This window comes from Haplochromis burtoni, unplaced genomic scaffold (assembly GCF_018398535.1).
Source record: "Haplochromis burtoni strain Fernald_Lab_line unplaced genomic scaffold, NCSU_Asbu1 Contig_181, whole genome shotgun sequence".
NCBI lineage: Eukaryota > Metazoa > Chordata > Actinopteri > Cichliformes > Cichlidae > Haplochromis > Haplochromis burtoni.
In genome coordinates, this window is record NW_024582542.1 from 184,503 (window position 1) to 201,647 (window position 17,145).

At 43.7% G+C, this 17,145-nt stretch overlaps 2 protein-coding genes across 5 annotated transcripts in view; one reads left to right on the forward strand and one right to left on the reverse strand.

Moving 5' to 3' along the window:
• Positions 1 to 4,231, forward strand: part of ube2o (ubiquitin-conjugating enzyme E2O) — a 43,497-nt gene extending 39,266 nt beyond the window's left edge. For 2 of the 3 annotated variants that reach the window (XM_042225757.1, XM_005934484.3), the window contains exons 22-23: positions 491 to 1,328; positions 1,705 to 4,231. In XM_042225757.1, the coding sequence (XP_042081691.1) occupies positions 491 to 1,328; positions 1,705 to 1,732 (866 nt within the window). In that variant the 3' untranslated portion in view covers positions 1,733 to 4,231. Of the gene's footprint in view, positions 1 to 490 lie in introns of all 3 variants that reach the window. The other variant, XM_014337516.2, reaches the window with a different exon arrangement.
• Positions 4,232 to 7,002: 2,771 nt separating this feature from the next.
• Positions 7,003 to 17,145, reverse strand: part of LOC102305415 (sphingosine kinase 1) — a 39,731-nt gene continuing 29,588 nt past the window's right edge. For both annotated transcript variants that reach the window (XM_005934481.3, XM_042225758.1), the window contains exon 5: positions 7,003 to 11,597. In XM_005934481.3, coding sequence (XP_005934543.1) covers positions 10,739 to 11,597 — 859 coding nt within the window. In that variant the 3' untranslated portion in view covers positions 7,003 to 10,738. The remainder of the gene's footprint in view (positions 11,598 to 17,145) is intronic.

Genomic DNA, 17,145 nt, shown 5'->3' on the forward strand with positions numbered 1-17,145 from the left:
GCATCCATCACTACAGAGGACCTCACACTGACTCACTTTCATTTCCTGCAGATTTTCTCTCACCCTGGTCTAACCTTTACTTACTCTGACCTCTAAAGCTGCCATTCCTAACTTAACAAAGTACATTGTCCTCACAAGGAAGACACGTCCCCACAATGTGAACATGAAACTGATGTAGGTCCCCAGATTGCTGTAATACCAAGCACACACACACACACACACACACACACTGCTGCTTCTCTTCTCTGCAGCTGAAAATGTTTTATTCATGTTTTCATTTGCTCAGAAGTTACTCAACTAAATATATCTGCCTCACACACAGACATGACACCATGTCCATACAACATCTGCAGCCTGCCAGACTAACAGAATCCAGGTTTTAAATCTCGGATATCTTTTAGCTTCAAATGTTGCAGTTGAATTAGCAGATTTCACAGTCTTGAGCTATTTTTCTGTTTTTCACAAATCCTGATTCGATGTGTGCCTGCAGGCCTTATCCTCGTCAATGAGCCTTACTACAACGAGGCCGGCTTCGACAGTGACCGAGGCCTCCAGGAGGGATACGAGAACAGTCGCTGCTACAATGAGATGGCTCTGATCAAGATGGTGCAGTCTATGACGCAACTCCTCCAGAATCCCATTGAGGTCTTCAAGCAGGAGATCCAGGAGCACTTTGTTTCTAATGGCTGGCGGCTCGTCCACCGGCTGGAGTCGTGGCTGGAGCTGCACGACTCTGCGGAGCGAGGGCAGGCCGCACACCCGTACTCCAGGGCTCAGCACTCCAAGGACCGACCTTCATCTGTGGAGCCTCTGGATGAGCAGCTGGCCCTGGGATCGGGGCCCGTGGCGGTGGCCCACAGCAGCCCCGGTAAGGCGGGGGAGGAGGGATACACGGGAGCAGGCGTCACCAGTATTATGGAGGAGGAGCTGGAGGATTCAGGACTGAGTCCCTCCACCACAGCAGCCTCTCAGCAGGAGCTGAGCAACAACTCGGACTGCGACAGCAACCTGGGGAACGGCTCTCTGGGCAGTGAAAACAGGGGCAGCGCTGCGGGGCCCGGCTCCGTAAGCCGCACCGGGACGTCCGAGTCGGGTTCTGCCGCAGCGAGCGCAGGAGGGGCGGGCTCCTCGGGGAGCCAGCCAGTGGTGAGACCAAAGAAAAGGAGAAAGAGCTACCGAAGCTTCCTCCCGGAGGGCAGCGGTTACCCCGACATCGGCTTCCCGCTCTTCCCGCTGTCAAAGGGATTCGTGAAGAGCGTCCGAGGCGTGCTGCAGCAGTACCGAGCTGCACTGGCAGCCGCCGGCATCCCCGAGCACACAGAGGACAAGTAAGTGCCTCCTCATCCTTTCCCAGTATGCCACTGCACTGTTCCCTGCTCCTTTTCCTCCTCTTCTTCTACCTTTTCATCCGCCTCAAGCCGTCGAGGAGGATCCATTACTTGTTGTCTGGGAGAGGGGGGCTACAGCTTTCTGTCTGCTGTACCCCTGTCCAGAGCTGCACTAAGCCCCCAGCACTGCCCACATTTTTAACCTTTACCTCCATTTCTTAGTCTTTACTGCTCCTGCTGCCCTGAACTCCACAACATTCTGCCTTTTCTTGCCCCCATAATCGAACCACGATTGCAAGAGAGCCGCACCTTTGATCGGGAGCGTGAGCGGGCTCTGCTCGGGACGACGATTTGATCATGTTTTTGTTTCCTTCAGTGTCCCTGCAGACGAGTGCGAAGCATAAAGAGCGACTCACCCACCTGCACACACACCTGAGGGAGCTGCCTCGTCATTCACACGCTGTCATCTTTTCATGGACGCAGGTTAAAAAAAAAAAAAAAAAAAACAGAAAAGGGGGAAAAAAAGTGGCGCCAGTAAGAACTGTGGTGGCGTGGATGCAAAAAGAAAAAAAAAAAAAAGAGTGAGATGAGGAATCAGTGCCATGTCCTCTCCTACACCCCCTCTCATGATCCCACTAGCCTCCAGCATCCTCTGCCGTATGGGGGGGGGGGATTTGCCGGATGAAGAAGTAACTGGGTACCACTGAAAAACTGCACAGCCCAGCTCCCGGTCAGCGACGGGTCGACTGCAGCTATCTGTAGCACTACTGATGTTATCACTGTACCATCCTGCACTACAACGAGCGAACGAACGAAAGGACAATCAAGTTTGGGAGAGGCGACGCGCATAAAACCACTTTTTCTCACCGGTTGTTACGCTTTCTGCCAAATTCTCTCTGTTAACACACTCACGCGAATCTTCACAGAAGAACAGGCCGAACGTCAGTAAAACTGCCAACCACAGACCACTTCTACCACCACACGCTCGCTGGCATCTTCCTTCGCTCATCACCGGAGCACGCGGCGAACATCGAGTGGCAAAGTTTACATACGAATCAACCTCCGGAGGTTTGTAGCTGTTTGGTGTGCGTGCAGAGGAGCACGCGGTGCGGCCAGTCGGGCGAGTGTATGTGGCGCAGTTTAGTTGTTGGCGGTTCGTACGCCAACGTCGAACTTTTGATCCATTTCAGGTGGTTTTACTCACTGAACTGTAGTCAACCCCACATCACTGCAGATGACTCAACTTGAACAATGAAAAACGACAACAAAAAAAAAATCCACACGGCATCCATTCCGCCATCTCATGTCAACATGTTGCCTTACTTGAATTGTTCTTAATGATCTCTTGTGTACAGAGCTGCTTGTGTCTTGCTTTACTCATTAACCCACGCAGGCCTGGACACGCATTAAAAACCACTAAAATCCTGCTCCAGTGTTTTTTGTTTTTTTCCCTTCTCTCATTCCCCTTCCCACCGCTGCCGTGTTCTGATTCGTTCCCCCTCCAAACTGCACGTGCCCAGTTGAATTAGAACGTAAACTGCAGTCGAGTATGAATGTTGCTGATATAATTAATCTGCCTAATTGTTCATTTTTAGTTAGTTTTCTGATTCAAGTGGCCAATGGGATGACGCCTCTACAGTAAATATCTTACATTTGGACGAAAGGAGAAAAAAAAGGGGTTTTAGCTACAAAGTTTCCACAAAGCTGTGAAACTCAAACCTTTGGGTCCAATCGTGCTTCCTGAGGAAAATCTGCATTCTGTGTTTACAACTTTTGAAAGAATTGCATTCGTTATTCTTATTCTACTAAATATTATTAGTAATTATTATTATTGGACAGGTCAGACATGCCCTGTGATGCTTTAATAGCGCTGCCTGTGCTGATCTGTGATGCTGAGAAGTGTTTGTGGATGAGAAAGCAGTAACAGAAGAGAATGAAAGTATAGAAACAACAAGCCAAGAGCCGCTGCGTTTAGAGACTTATAATAATTAATAAACGAATAAACATGAGGGTATTTTTTGTTTTGTATTGTCTTCCATTTTTTTTACCCCCCCCCCCCTTTTTTTCCTTCCCCCTGTATCAGATGTGGAAATCAGGCATCCGTGATTTGTTTTCCTCTTCTCAGATTTTACTTTTTTCATGATTTCACTGCCTTTACTGCTGCCTCTAGCATCGTTTCCCTCTTCCTTTCTTTTCTTTTCTTTTCTTTTCCTTTTTTTTTTTACCTCCTGTCATCATGCTGCTGTTCGTAAAATGTCGCACATCTCAAGAGGAGCGCATTTCCCTCCCCGGCTCCACCGAGAACCAGGAGGTGACATTACTCCCGCCATCTTCATCTTTCGCCCTCGTCCTCATTTATCAACAGAAGCATTAACAGAAAATGTGAATCCATCTCTAGATCTCAAAATAAAAGTCCGACAGGATATCAAGCCCATGACGCTTTGTATAATTTTCTGTGTATGTGTGTATATTCTTCAGATTGAAACCATTATTATTATTATTATTATTATTATTATTATTGCGAGAGGTTTGTTTTACAGCCAAAGCATGTAACATTGTTGCTTTAAGCCTTTCGAATGGGCTACACACAAGACTTGACTGTACGATGTCTACATTTCCACAGTGGCCTGTTATTGATATAATATTTAAAAAAACAAACAAAAAAAAAGGAACTCAGTTATAATTTGTAGCCTGATTCCCTCTGTACAGACATCATGACTATATTGAAATATATGAATACATACAGTATATATTTAACACAAACTTGAGTTGTGATGAGTCGGGGCGTAGAGTATGTACAAAATGCTGAGTGTGTATTGTACTTATTGTTTCATCTTTTTAATGGTTTACTTTTGTTGCTTTAAGACGACTGTACAGTGATGTATTAAACTTTGCAAGCATTACCATAGAAGCTTTGTGGCTTTATTTGTGCCAGATACAAAAATAATAAGAAGGAAATCACCTGAAAAGTACAAACTCGGTAATGAATGAATGTTATTAAAGGCGACCTGCTCCACTTTTAACCTGTTTCTCTGTCAGATACAAGCTCTTACAGTGACTTTTTATTTTTTTGTACCTGTATGATGTCAGAAAGAAGGGAGGTCCTGAATATCATTATCTTAGGCACAGAAGCTCCACCCACCTGCTGTTCAAACCTTCTGTTTGCAAGTTGCAGTCAATCAGAAAAAAGTTGGGTTAAAGGGGGAGGAGCTAAAAGGTCCAGTGTGAATCAAGCCTGCTGCTGTAGTGGAGGACATGCTGGAAATGAACAGGTTCAATTACCTGTGTATCCAAACCCTGATGCAGCTGTGAACGGGAAAGAAAAACAAAGTATGCAGGTGTACGGAGCGGCACATGAGCACGGATGATCGTTTTCTTAACGCTGGATTATCAACCTGTCCGGCGGGAACTTTGCTTCTTGTCCATTGTTTGGATGAGCTCCAGCCTCACCTGTTATCCTACTTGGACAGGTGATTAGGACGTTGGTGGTTGAATGCACTGGTCTGACTGTTTAAGAAATTGGTCCCTTTTCATTGGGTTGAATTAAAGAGTTATGGCTGCTGTAGAGATGAATATGGCAAAGCCTCGGGGCTAGTTCAGCTACACTGCCTCAAACACACGAATGGTTTGAAACCTTGAGAGATGGTGTGTTGTAGTTTTGTTTTTTGTTTTTCCCTCCAGATGATGAAGCTGAAATGCTCTCAGACCGGGTCGAGGTCAAAATGAAGGTGCCAGCGTCTCCTGGTGTTTAAACCAAAATAAATCCGTCTCTGTGAAACTGAGATTTCGAGTCAGCAGAGGCAGAAAATTTAATAAAAGAAATTGATTTTCCTGCAGCCCATCAGCTGAGATTGTCATATGAACATCATGGGCATGAATGTCATAATTTTGGGCTCTTGATGAGTTCTTTTTCTAGGGTTGGGGTGATTGTACAGCATCTTTAATCATTTTAAAAAACAAGAATTAGGTGCGCTAGTTTGAATTTATGTTGGATTTTCTCTAATCCACCCAGGGCTAAAATGTATCCGCCTTTATCTACTTTAAAAGAAAAAAACAATTGTGTGTTCGGCGTCATTAGTGTGTTGGAAGATCTGTGTCCACGTTTCAACTGTCTAGCTCTTGATTTGAGGGGAAGCTGAAGAATTTGGAGGGGTAGTCTTTCTTTATTATTCCACCACTTTGTGTCATGTACCAGTACCACAGGCAGAAAAACTGCCCAAAAGCATGATTCTACCACCACCGTGCTTGACAACTGGTACAGTGTTCTTTGAAAGCCTCACATTTACTCCTCTAACCAAAAAGCTCAGTCTTTTCTCCTGAAGGCGTTTGGCTTGTGTGGGCAGCGGAGTCGAGCTTGAAGATGATGATTTTGGAGTAGGGGCTTCTTTCTTGGTTGGCACCCTCTAATAACTCCTGGAAAACCATTCCGGGAGTTCCCAATTCATGGCAGGCTTGAGCTTCAGTGGCTCCTGGGTTGTTCCTGAACAACCAAACCAGCTTCCTCTCATCTGAGGATGGCAGTCCAGGTCTTCTTCCAGATCTTGGTAAAGTGGAGACATATGAGCTCCACAATTTCAACAACTATTTAATTATCATATTTACTCAAGATTAATATAACTTTTTATCACAAGCCCTGAATGTGGAACATTTGTCCTCAATAATCCTCCCTAGGGTGGATTTGAGTTGGACACATCCCTCATTAACACACCAGATCAGAGGTTTGCAGCACTGCATACCTACCCACTCATTTTGGTCCAATGTCAGAAATTGTAAAGCAACTTGAACATTTAATCTTAAAGAACTGCGTTGCAGGTTTCCTGTCAGTGATAGATTATGTCTTCAGGTGTAGTTTTGAAGCAGTAACACACCTGAGAGTAAACCTGCAAAATCACCCTGTGATGCAGCTAGATGCAGGACGCATGACCCAGTCATAACTTAAACTTTTCTCCTTTGAGTTTTCTGTCCTTGTGCAGGTGATGATAATGATGATATCTTCCTTCTTTGTATTCAGGCCACATGGACGCAATTACTGTGTCCCTGACCTACATATAAGATAAGCTGTGCAGGCAAACCTTTCAGTGAACATCTGATTTTTGGAGAAGTTCATCCTGACAGCAGGAAGGAGGAGGATGCAGCCAGTGTTTCACAAACCAAACACTAGTTTGTCTTTTTTGTCATAATTCAATTTATTTGTTTCAGTCAAAAGCACGTCAGTAGAGTGATTTGATTAGTTTAGAAAACTTACATTCATCTAAATGGAAAAATAGATCTCTCTTAGAATAAAGAATCAATCATTCAATAATCAGCATGACTGAAAAATAAAATAAAATAAAAACAACTCGTCTTCCCTTCACCGTAAACTTTGAAACACAGAAGATGACAGCGGTTCAGAAGCAGCAGATAAAGACAAACAGCAAATCGTCAGGTCCTTCATCGCCCTATCACTCGGATTTTCAGTCACATCGACCTACAGAGGAAAACTGGTCTGACTCTCCATGTATGGGCTCAAATTGTGATCATAAATATTTTGTACATACTTTGTATGGCAGCCAAACCCATCTGTTCTCTGATTGGATTGTTAAATTTGTGATTGACATGACATTGGCCAATCAGATGAAAGGAAGAAAAATGGGGTCAAAATTCGTACTTGTAACTTGAAACTTGAGTGCAGAGTTTCACACGTATTTTTTAGCTAAGCCCACACACAAATCTTTTTTTACACAAACACAAATTCTTTTTACACATACAAATCCTGATTTATAAGTACAAAATATTTATGACCACAATTTGAGCCCATATCCATGGTTTCCCCCGCACAGATCAGAGATCGGTCAATAAGATTATTCAGCAGACTTGATGTCAGCACGTGTCAGAGCTAATCCATTTCTCGCATATTTTTAATTTTCATAATAAAATATTTTCATCGGTGTCTCTAAATGTGTCCAAAAAAACAAATGAGCATTTCTTCAGTTGACCCAAAAGCAGCAAGTTAACTGCACTGCCACACTCAAACCACCGGGGGGCAGCACAATCAAGGCACATGAAACTACCACAGGACATTTGACTGCACTGAAAAAAAAAATTAAAAATAAAAGATGTAAGTGCTCTAATGGACTCTGCATTAGAAAAAAAAATTAAATGTTACATAATGTTTGCTTTTTCAGAGCAGAAAACCTGCTGCTGCTTAAGAGCAGGTTTATTTTTCTTCTAAATTTAGTCAAATTTCCAGATAATTGAACATCATAGCAGGTTTATCCTGCTTCATCCCCCAGCTGGACCGAGCAGGTTTCCAGCACGATTGCGCAAACTTAAATTAGGGCCCGTGATTCACTTATACTATGGAAGCACAACCTCGACGTCCCACGAAGGCTTTAACGTGGCGTTGGCAACAAGCGTACGTTGTGCAAAAAACACGGAAGAGGGAACAAATTTTGGTCTCTAACGATTGAGCCTTTGCAGATTCAAACAGTCGTTGGCGTGTTGAATAAAACATGGAAACATCAGCATGTTTACTGCGACTCTGTAGGCACATCGAAGCTCCACAACTTTCCTTCTTATGTGGACTTAAAGATCACCGTCTCCTCTCCCCTCCCTCATTTTACTGCTCGGCTTGAAGTGAAACACGTCCTCCTCTGACTCACTGCATCTGGACAGTCTACTAATGTTCCCCAATGATTTCCCGGGGTGAGGGGGAAGGAACACAACACCGCCCACCTCATGCAGCATTTAACAAGTCAATATCTCCCCCTTCTCCTCCTCCATGTCCACTCCCTCACACTCTGTGTAACCAGCTCCACCCAAAACCCCCGTTTAAGGCTCCTCAGTGTTCACAAACATTTTGAAATCTGCAGTCATTTTTCTGTGATTTAAAGCTCAATGCTAAGGACACCTCGGTGATGATAAATCTGCCACTGTGTGTGCGCTGTGACTGCTCTGCAGTGGCACCAAAAGCAACAAATAGATGGCTGAAAGCAGAAGAAGATGATGGGTGCTATGGTGAGGATGACGGGATGGCAGAGAGCGAGGCAAGGAAAAAAAATACAAACAGAAGCATCACGTAAGTGAGGAGGAGCAGAGCCACAGCTGTTTGAGGGAGAAACTCCACCCGTGAGCACTTAAACACTTGCTGGAGGTGTAGTGGTTTTTCTAAACGGGCAAAGAGCTCTGCAGCTTTTAAGGTCCGGCATGCAGCACGACGACACGGCTGAGGGAGTTTTGTTTGTTGTGAGTGTAAAAACAAATCTGGCTTAATCAGAATTCACATCCACACAAAATGTGCCTGTGAACATTTTTCACTGGAGCGGTTTCATCCTGCGAAACCAAAAAAAACCAGACACATAAACTGAAAACTGTCGCAAGTGAAGATGGAAGGGCAGCAATCGCCTCGCAGATTTCACACCCTGTTTATGTCAACAAAACCTCTAACGAATTTTCCTCCTCTGATGTTTTCCTGCCGCTTTATGAAAATCTCGTGCCAAAAGAAAGTCTGAGTCACGAGGGAAATATGAACGTGAAAACGGTGCCAAAGCTGTGTGAGATTTCTGTGGGTGTGACCGCTTGTTTACTGTGTTTTAAGGTGGATTGCTTCTTTACATTCACTCTCACCCGTCGCCATCAGTGACCCCAACTCTAACCCATGATTCACTTAAACGATGGAATACATATTCGTATTTGTGATCTATTAAATTTGGCAATCAGGGAACAACTCTCCCCCAGACAAGTCTGGATCCACTGATGCCAGGCAGCAGCTTCCACAGCTGAAACTCAATTTCCCAACGTTCCAGTAGGACTTCTACTTAAATTTTGGTGTGATTCACTTGCTGAGGCCCACACAGCCTCTAGGCTGGATGAAGATATGTTGGACGCAATTCTGCTTGGACAAGTTAACGTGGCTGGTTTAAAAATCGGGAACTGGGGAGGCGCTACTGAATGTGTGAAATACCCTTTAGTGCTTTTAAGAAACAGGATCAAGTTAACGAGTTTAAGGCAACAATGAGAAACTCTTCAGAGAGCGAAACAACGTGACGTCCTCTGATCAGAAACCAGGAACGCTGGTGCAGGAGCGCCCCACGAAGCTCTGATACATGATAAAATAAATATAAATAAATTACATATAAATACTTATATCTAATGATTATTTATACAATGTGCTTAGCTGCGGTTCACTTTAAGATACCATGAAGAAACAGACGTTTTCCTGCCTTGGCGTCGCCCGTGACACAGACGAGCACCTTCCCTCCTGAAGGTCACGTCCATAAAGGCTTTCATTTACGAGTTTCAGCCTCTCTCACACAAACAGACACAAACACGCTGCACTGCAGAGGAGTGTAAAGGCCAGAGAAAACTAATCCCCCGTCGTTGCATAAGATGCTGTAATTCTGGCTGATGTGTTTGCTGCGACGCAGACAAACGTCGCTGCTCGTGCAGCCGCGATGAAACGAGACGCCGGGAAAAAGATGGTGATGGATTTTCGTTCTCCGGAGGCTGAACGTTTGATGAATGGATGATGAAACGTGTGGGTCTTTATGTGTTTGTGTTTTAGCTCAAATGAGGCAGGACTGCCGTCAGTTCACACAGTCATGGCTTCGGAGTGTTCAGTATTAAATTAACAGTCACATTAAATAATCAGAATTTAAAACCTAATGATGCTTAATACTTTTAAATGAAATCTTTTCACAATAACAGCCTGTTACATCAGATCTTTTTGAATTGTTTGTGCTGCTAAATTAATGTTTATTTCCTCTTTTTTCAAATGTTGTAAAACAAAACAAAAACCATTAAAGAAACATATTCACAGACTTCAGGAAGTGAGGAAAAACTGAGCTGAACACTCAGTTTGAGACATTTGTTTCTCTACTCTTGACTCGTTCTGATGTCGTCGAGCAGTTTTAAGGGAAGGGAAGCTAACTGTGAATAATAAAAAGGTCAGTTTTGGCTGTTCCCAAATTTCACACAGGGCTTTACGCATGTTTAGAGATTTGTGTCTCTTCCTGGAATTAGAACTGGGGCGTGTAAACCACTACACTGTGGAGCCACTGATGTTACTCTAGTATGGAGCTTAAAATGAGCCAATTACATCAACTTTGAACAGACTCCGTTTGTGTTGATTTACAGGTCAAAATATCTGTACTAAAATCTCTTATTGTGAAAAGAATGTTTAATAATAAAATATCAACCTAAGCTTGAAAAAAAGTCATTTTTAGTGTAATTGATGGCATTATTTGGAGTTTGTTTCATTATTTGTCTAATACTGAACACTCCGCTCATTTTAATGTAATAACATCAGGAGGCTTGAATCCGCTGCTTTGCTCCTGCAGCTGCACAGCTCCTGATGCGACAGGTGAAACACATTTATTGTTAAACGCCGTCACAGAGCAGAGATGAAAGCGGGCAGTCGAGATTGTTCAGTCTCATCCAGTGATTAACCTCGACAGGCCTCTGTGCACCTCGGCCTGTACTGGGCCGTACTCCACCACCTCTCCGTCTACTGTAATTATTCCTTTGGGCGAGTACGGCTCCAGCCTGAGCGCCTGCACCTTAGTGTACACCAGATGTTGGCAGTTAGTAGTCAGATGTGCACCCTTCTCCATAGCTAGGAACAGCCTCAGCAGCGCGGTGGGCGATATCCCCGCTCTAACGTAAAAAAGATGAATGACGCCGTCGTCCGGGGTGGCCTCCGGTGCCGCCAGGAGATCCTCCGCCAGGTGGGATTGGTACATGGCCAGCATGAGGACAAAGTCTTCCTCCGGCACCACCACCCAGTCGTCGGGCAGCGGCTGATCCAGAGGTGGCAGCAGGGAATCGTGTGGGCCGGGGAGGGCTTTGGTGGCGCTTCGGGAAGGCGTGCTCTCCACCCGCCTCACTTTGAGGGAGTTGTTGGAGTGGCAGGAGTTGTGGAAGGAGGAGTCTCTGACAGCAGGTAGTGTCACGGGGGGGACCCGATCCTTGCAGAGCATTGTGTTACTCCTCAAAGCCTCCTCGCTGTTGTGGTCCTTGGTGGCGGGCAGGTAAGCCAGCCTGCCCTTATAGACACGGAGAGAGGCCAGCCGCACCAGCGTGCCAATGGTGAAGCGGACGGCGCCAAAGTGACGGTACTTCTCGCTCTCTATATCGACGTCCGCTACAAAGCCCCAGGCCAGAGACAGGAAGGAGAAGAGACGGGGGCTGGAGCAGAGATGGACGGAGACCATATCCATGTGGGACACCAGACCTTTGCAGAGCAGGAAGCCACAGCTGACCAGGAGCTCCTCGCTGGTCACAGGAGAGGCTCTGCAGGAGGAGAGGGGACATTTAAACACTTCATGGCAGCTCCTGCTTTCAGACACGACCACAGTTAGGCTGAAACAACCACATGAATAAATTATAAGTGATTTGCAAGTAAATTATTTAGGATGTATTGTGGTGATTAATTAATGTCGTTGTTAACTGTACATCTTCAGCTGTTGGATAAATGTGATTTTTAAAAATAACAACTCACAACAATATATCAGTTAATCAAGAAAGCAGTGTGCATGTTATTAAATAATCAGAATATTCAGCCTTAAAGTAAATATACGACAAGATTTTGAAACGTTGACATGTAAATATGCAAGTTAGACATTTAAAAACCCAAAGACCACTTTTATTTATTTTATTGCTACAGCTTAATTTAGAAATCACCTCTACAGGCCACATTCTCCTTGTGTTTGTTGTTCTGTACAAGCACATTTATGCATTTCCTGCTGCACACTCAGTCACATGGGAGGGGAGCAGGTTTAAGGGTTCAGCATTTTGCCCAAGGACACGTCAACATGCAAACTGTGGAGGTGGAGATCTCCTCCACAGACTTACTGCGAAATGACCTGCTCTACCTCCTGATCCACAATCCAAGCTTTATTTATAAAAAGAGAAACATCCACCTCAGAACAGCTTCCATTCTGGTTCCATTTAATCATTATTTGCAATGAAATCTATTTAAATGTGAGCGACGGGCTTTTGTAATGTAAAGCAGAGGCGTCTGATCCAAACTGGAAACATATGTAGACCCTCAACTAAACTAAAGCTGATTTTCAGTGTTGATTTATGTTTCAGTTCATAAAATATCAACAACAAATCATTTGAGACTCTGCAGACAGAGTTTCCCCTCATCAGTCTGGCAGGAGGAGGCAGTTAAAAAAATCTGGTTTCAAACACAAGATAAAGACACCAAAATATAACAGAAAGGCTCCTTCTGTATTTTTAGGAAGTGGGTCAAGGCATCCTTGTGTTTTTGTAAGTGAACTTTAAAAAGTGGCGTTATACAATACAGGGCTAACAGTGACCTTGTTGTGCTATCTGAAATCACTGAGGTGGGGGAGAGAAGAGGTGGAGCCCCTACAAAGCTCAGAGGGTGGGGGTGTAGGCGAAGGACAGTGTGGGCCTTCAGATAACAAAGACGACCCCATCTGGGAGAACGGATACAGAGGTGGAAGGTCACGTTAACACGCACCCACAGATTTGCCGGCTGTTACAGCCAACGGCCAATTACAGCGAGGAATGGACGTCTCAGCGGAGCTCAGATATCTCCATATTCAACATCCTGAATTTATTCATCAGTCTAGCTTTCCAAACAAACTCATCTACATTTTCACAGCTCTGTTACTGTATAATCACGCTCTGGTAAAAAGGTCAAGAAATAATCTGATTATAAGGCGATTTCCAGCTCATCCTGCTTCGCCTCTCAGTTTTATGTGTTAAAGGTATTAATTCAATTTATAGAGCACCGAACCACAACATGGTTTATAGACGTGCTCTTGGATTGTTTGGGGTAATAAAGAGCAAAGAAATAAACCTTTGTGAGCAGCGTGCAACTGTGTGCAGATTTCAGCAACATTTACTTTCAGAGAGATAGTTCTGTCAATGTCAGAAGAAAGAGCAAGACGCGATCAGAGAGCAGCAGGATGCTGTTTGTGGCATAAAAATGTCAAACATTTAGCAACATGTTAGCAACAATGAGGTGAAATAAAGCAGGTTAACAAGAGAGATTCAAATACCCAAAATGAAAAACTGAATGCAGACCCAACGAACAAATATTGAATAGTCAAATATTTGGCCAATCATGGTACACGATCTTAAGTTTAGTGATTTACCTAACAAATGAAAGCTCACCGGTTTGATCCCAGGAGGAGACACAAATCCCTTTGGGGTTGCGCCAGAAAGGCCATCTGATGTCAAAAAACAAAAACAGATAGAACATGTGGAGCTACCTGCCTACCTTGTGAATAGGGAACCAGCCAAAAGTAGCTCTTCATTGTACAATACCTTAAAGTGTAGAGTAAGTGCACAGCAACAATGTGGAGGAGAAGCTCGGTGTTAACAGAAAGAAGCTTCAGATGGAGGCTCAAGAACGGCAGCCATCTTCCTTTGACTGATGTCCACCGATGAAAAGCAAAGTGTCTTAAAGGTGTTTAGCAGATGAGTCATCGCTTGAGTTTAATCTGAGAACTACTGTTTCTGTGGTGTCGTGCGCAGCCGTATTCACTGTGTGTGAAGTGGACAGGAACATGAATGAGAGCAGAAGGGGTCCCAGTATGCAGCCTTGAGGAACACCGAGGTTAAACTGCATTTATTGTCCACATTTCAATGCACTAATTTCTCTCCTATATTAAACATGCAGTGACATTAACTATAACACACACTCTTCTGCTCACTGATGATGCATCAAGGTCTATTTGTGGGGCTCACTCATGGATAAGAATATATAAAAATGACCTCCTGGATCACTTGACCTGTGTAAGTATAAAAGTACAACTGCACTAAAAATGTGCTTTATCCTCTTAGACTTTGACTTACATATTTTTTCACATTTTACAACACAAACATCCCACTGTATTCAACAACTAACTCATCAGGAAAGTGTGAAATTAAGTCATGGATAGAGGGAGCCAATGGGCCGTTTTCCATATCTATCCATCTTTTATTTACAGTCAGTAGGTCTGAATGTTAGTGTAGCTCACTGAAGTGGTTGGTCTCTTTCAAACTGGAATAATGGTGGTAGCTTTGAAGCATTGGGAGACTACAGCCTGTGACAGACACATATTGAAGCTGCTGGTGTTAGTTAAGCGGCGAAGCCTTGCTGCACCCATCCAGGACTCCTGTCAGGGCCTGCCGCTTCCGCGGAGTCTTCTGTCATGTGTCCACAGCATCAGTGGTGCGCCTGGCGCTATGGGCTTTGCTCTCTGTCATTTCCTTGTTATTCCTGTCTGAGTGGGCAATAAATCTGTTGCTCTCCTGATGGGATGACGGATGTGGTGGGGGTGGTACCGTTGTGACAAGCGATATAGAACTGTATGGCTTGCCATTGATGGTTGGATGACGTTGTAGCTCCTGCTCAGAAGCAAATTAGACCCTCAGCCAGCAAACCTGCACACTGCCAGTGTTTTGCATAACACCAAATACATTCTAGCTGTCGCTCGTTTGATCCACGTAGCCTCGGTGAACCCGACATTCAGCTGGGAATAATACCAAATACAATCTGGCCAGGGCTACTGCAGGACAGAGAGGGAGAGATTTTCTGGATGCCCCGGGACTGTGAGAGGAGAGTAAACAATGCAGAATCTGGTCCCTTCCTCCCATTGTTGCTGCCGCTCTCACTGGAAGACTATTGTTTGAGATGAGAAGCTGATTGGCAGATGAAAGAATAAACCACCAGTGAGAGGTGTTTTCTTCAGTTTGACTATATTCACTTTAACTTTTATTCAGTCTGGAATCCCCCCCCATTATTATTTTTTTTAAATCCAAGACAGCAGGACAAAAAACTGCTTGACTACAAAAGACACCCGCCGAAAAAAACAACACTTGAGTGAAAAATTATTTAATTAAATAAAACAGCGAGGCGCTCAGATAAAGCTCATGTGACCTACAAAAAAAGAAGCAGCTTGAAAAGGAAGCGCCTCAAAGCACTTAAACAAGCTTTTTTTCCCCATTTCCCACATGGTGACTTTAGAGTATAAAGAGCAGAATATCTAAACACACAAATAGAAGCCACAGTTCAAAAGCTGTTTACATAGAGGGACGCAAATTTGTATAGAAATGGACCAAGAAGCCACATCTTTATGAAACAAACCAACCACCTGTAAGACAATTAACTGCGTGTCACATGTTTTGGTACCAAACGAAGGGATGATTTAGGCACGTACACTCTCCAGTGGTGTGAGCTGCCTATTAGTGGAAATAAATACCAGTAAGAAGAACTGAGAACACCTGACACGAGCCACTTAAACAGAGATGCAAGTCCTTAACCAAGAAACAATTGTAGGCAATGGCTGTTGGAGACCAACTGCAAGTAGCTACAGTGACCAACTGGTCAACTTAACCAGCAACACCCTTAGGGCAACATGTTGCAATCAATCAATCAGTCTGTGTTGATTTGTGCAACTTGTCTGTAAAACATCTCTTTGCAATTGGGGCCTCGACTGGTTTGCAACTGGTTGCACTCTTGTTATATTCCTACATAAAATCAAGGCTGTGTTTGTTAATCATGTTTCAAATCTTCAAATCCAGTTGCTTTGAAGATGGCAACTGACTGCGAGTCGCCCATACCTGGTTCTTTCTTTGACTTGACCATTTAAAAGATTGTTGTCAAGACTGTTTCGTTCACTGCACACAACTGCAATAATTTGGACGTGCCCCAGTGTCCATCCACTGTTTTCTCTAATGTGACTGCAGCATCATGTTAAGATGCAACAGAAACGGCCGCACAAAGTGATGATTTGGCATCGTGCCCTGCTAAGAGTGACAGTCCTGTTTTATGCTTCTGGTAATTACAAGGAAGTATGAGTGCATAAAGAGTCCTGACACATCAAGAAGATGATTTAGGAGTCACTGGCCCAGCATATGAAGGCAATGAGTAAATTATGTCATGTAACCAATAAATGGTTCAGTATTTACTGCAAACTGGAAAAAAATACAACAAAAAACAAGGTATGCTTCTTCTTCTCATCATCATCATCATCATCATCATCATCATCATTGCACAGATAATTAAAAAAAGGAAAACATAACATCTGCTGCCACTGACCTTTTAAATAACAGCTTTTAATGTTAATATTTTATTCCAGATGTTTCTGTGTTATGATGTTATATTTATTGTATTTAACTGTTTGGTTGATGGTTGAGTGACTTCTGCTGATTGTAGCCCTCGGGGATCATTACGATGTCCTTGACCCCTGATGTACTGCAGGTTTCAGACTCAAACCGATGACACTGTACTTCATAAACAACGCCACTGGTCTTTTTCTTTTTAGACTGAATGGTAGTTAGTAACAGTTTATGCTACATGAACATTTACAGATAAACGTGGTCTGATACATATGCTGATATCAGCTGAGGACAGCTTTATTATTAGGTGATATGTGGTTAACTGATTTTTAAACTCCTCCCATCAACTGTGTTCTGAGTGTTTGAGTTTCCCACTAACTACAGACCAAACTGTGTCACTGCAGGGATAGTGTGTGATACGCGAGTAAGCTGCTTGTATGTATTTGTGTTATAATAAATGTCACTGCATGTATAGAGTAAACGAGTTCCTTTATCTTCTGTCCCTCTGACTTTTTCTTTCTGTTCTGTGTTCAGGCTGAATGATCTCCAAACAATAACCCATTTGAACGAGTCATGAATAATTAATTCAGATGAGAGGAGTGCATTTTACAACGAAAAGCACCAAAAGGAGTCAGGACCATGTGTGTCTGAGGTTCAGCTGTGCAAAAGATGCTGTATCTACAGCAACGCTGCACATAAATACATCCTATTGATTTCTGTAACATGTCCACAACATTTTACAGAAAAAGCTGTTGTTATA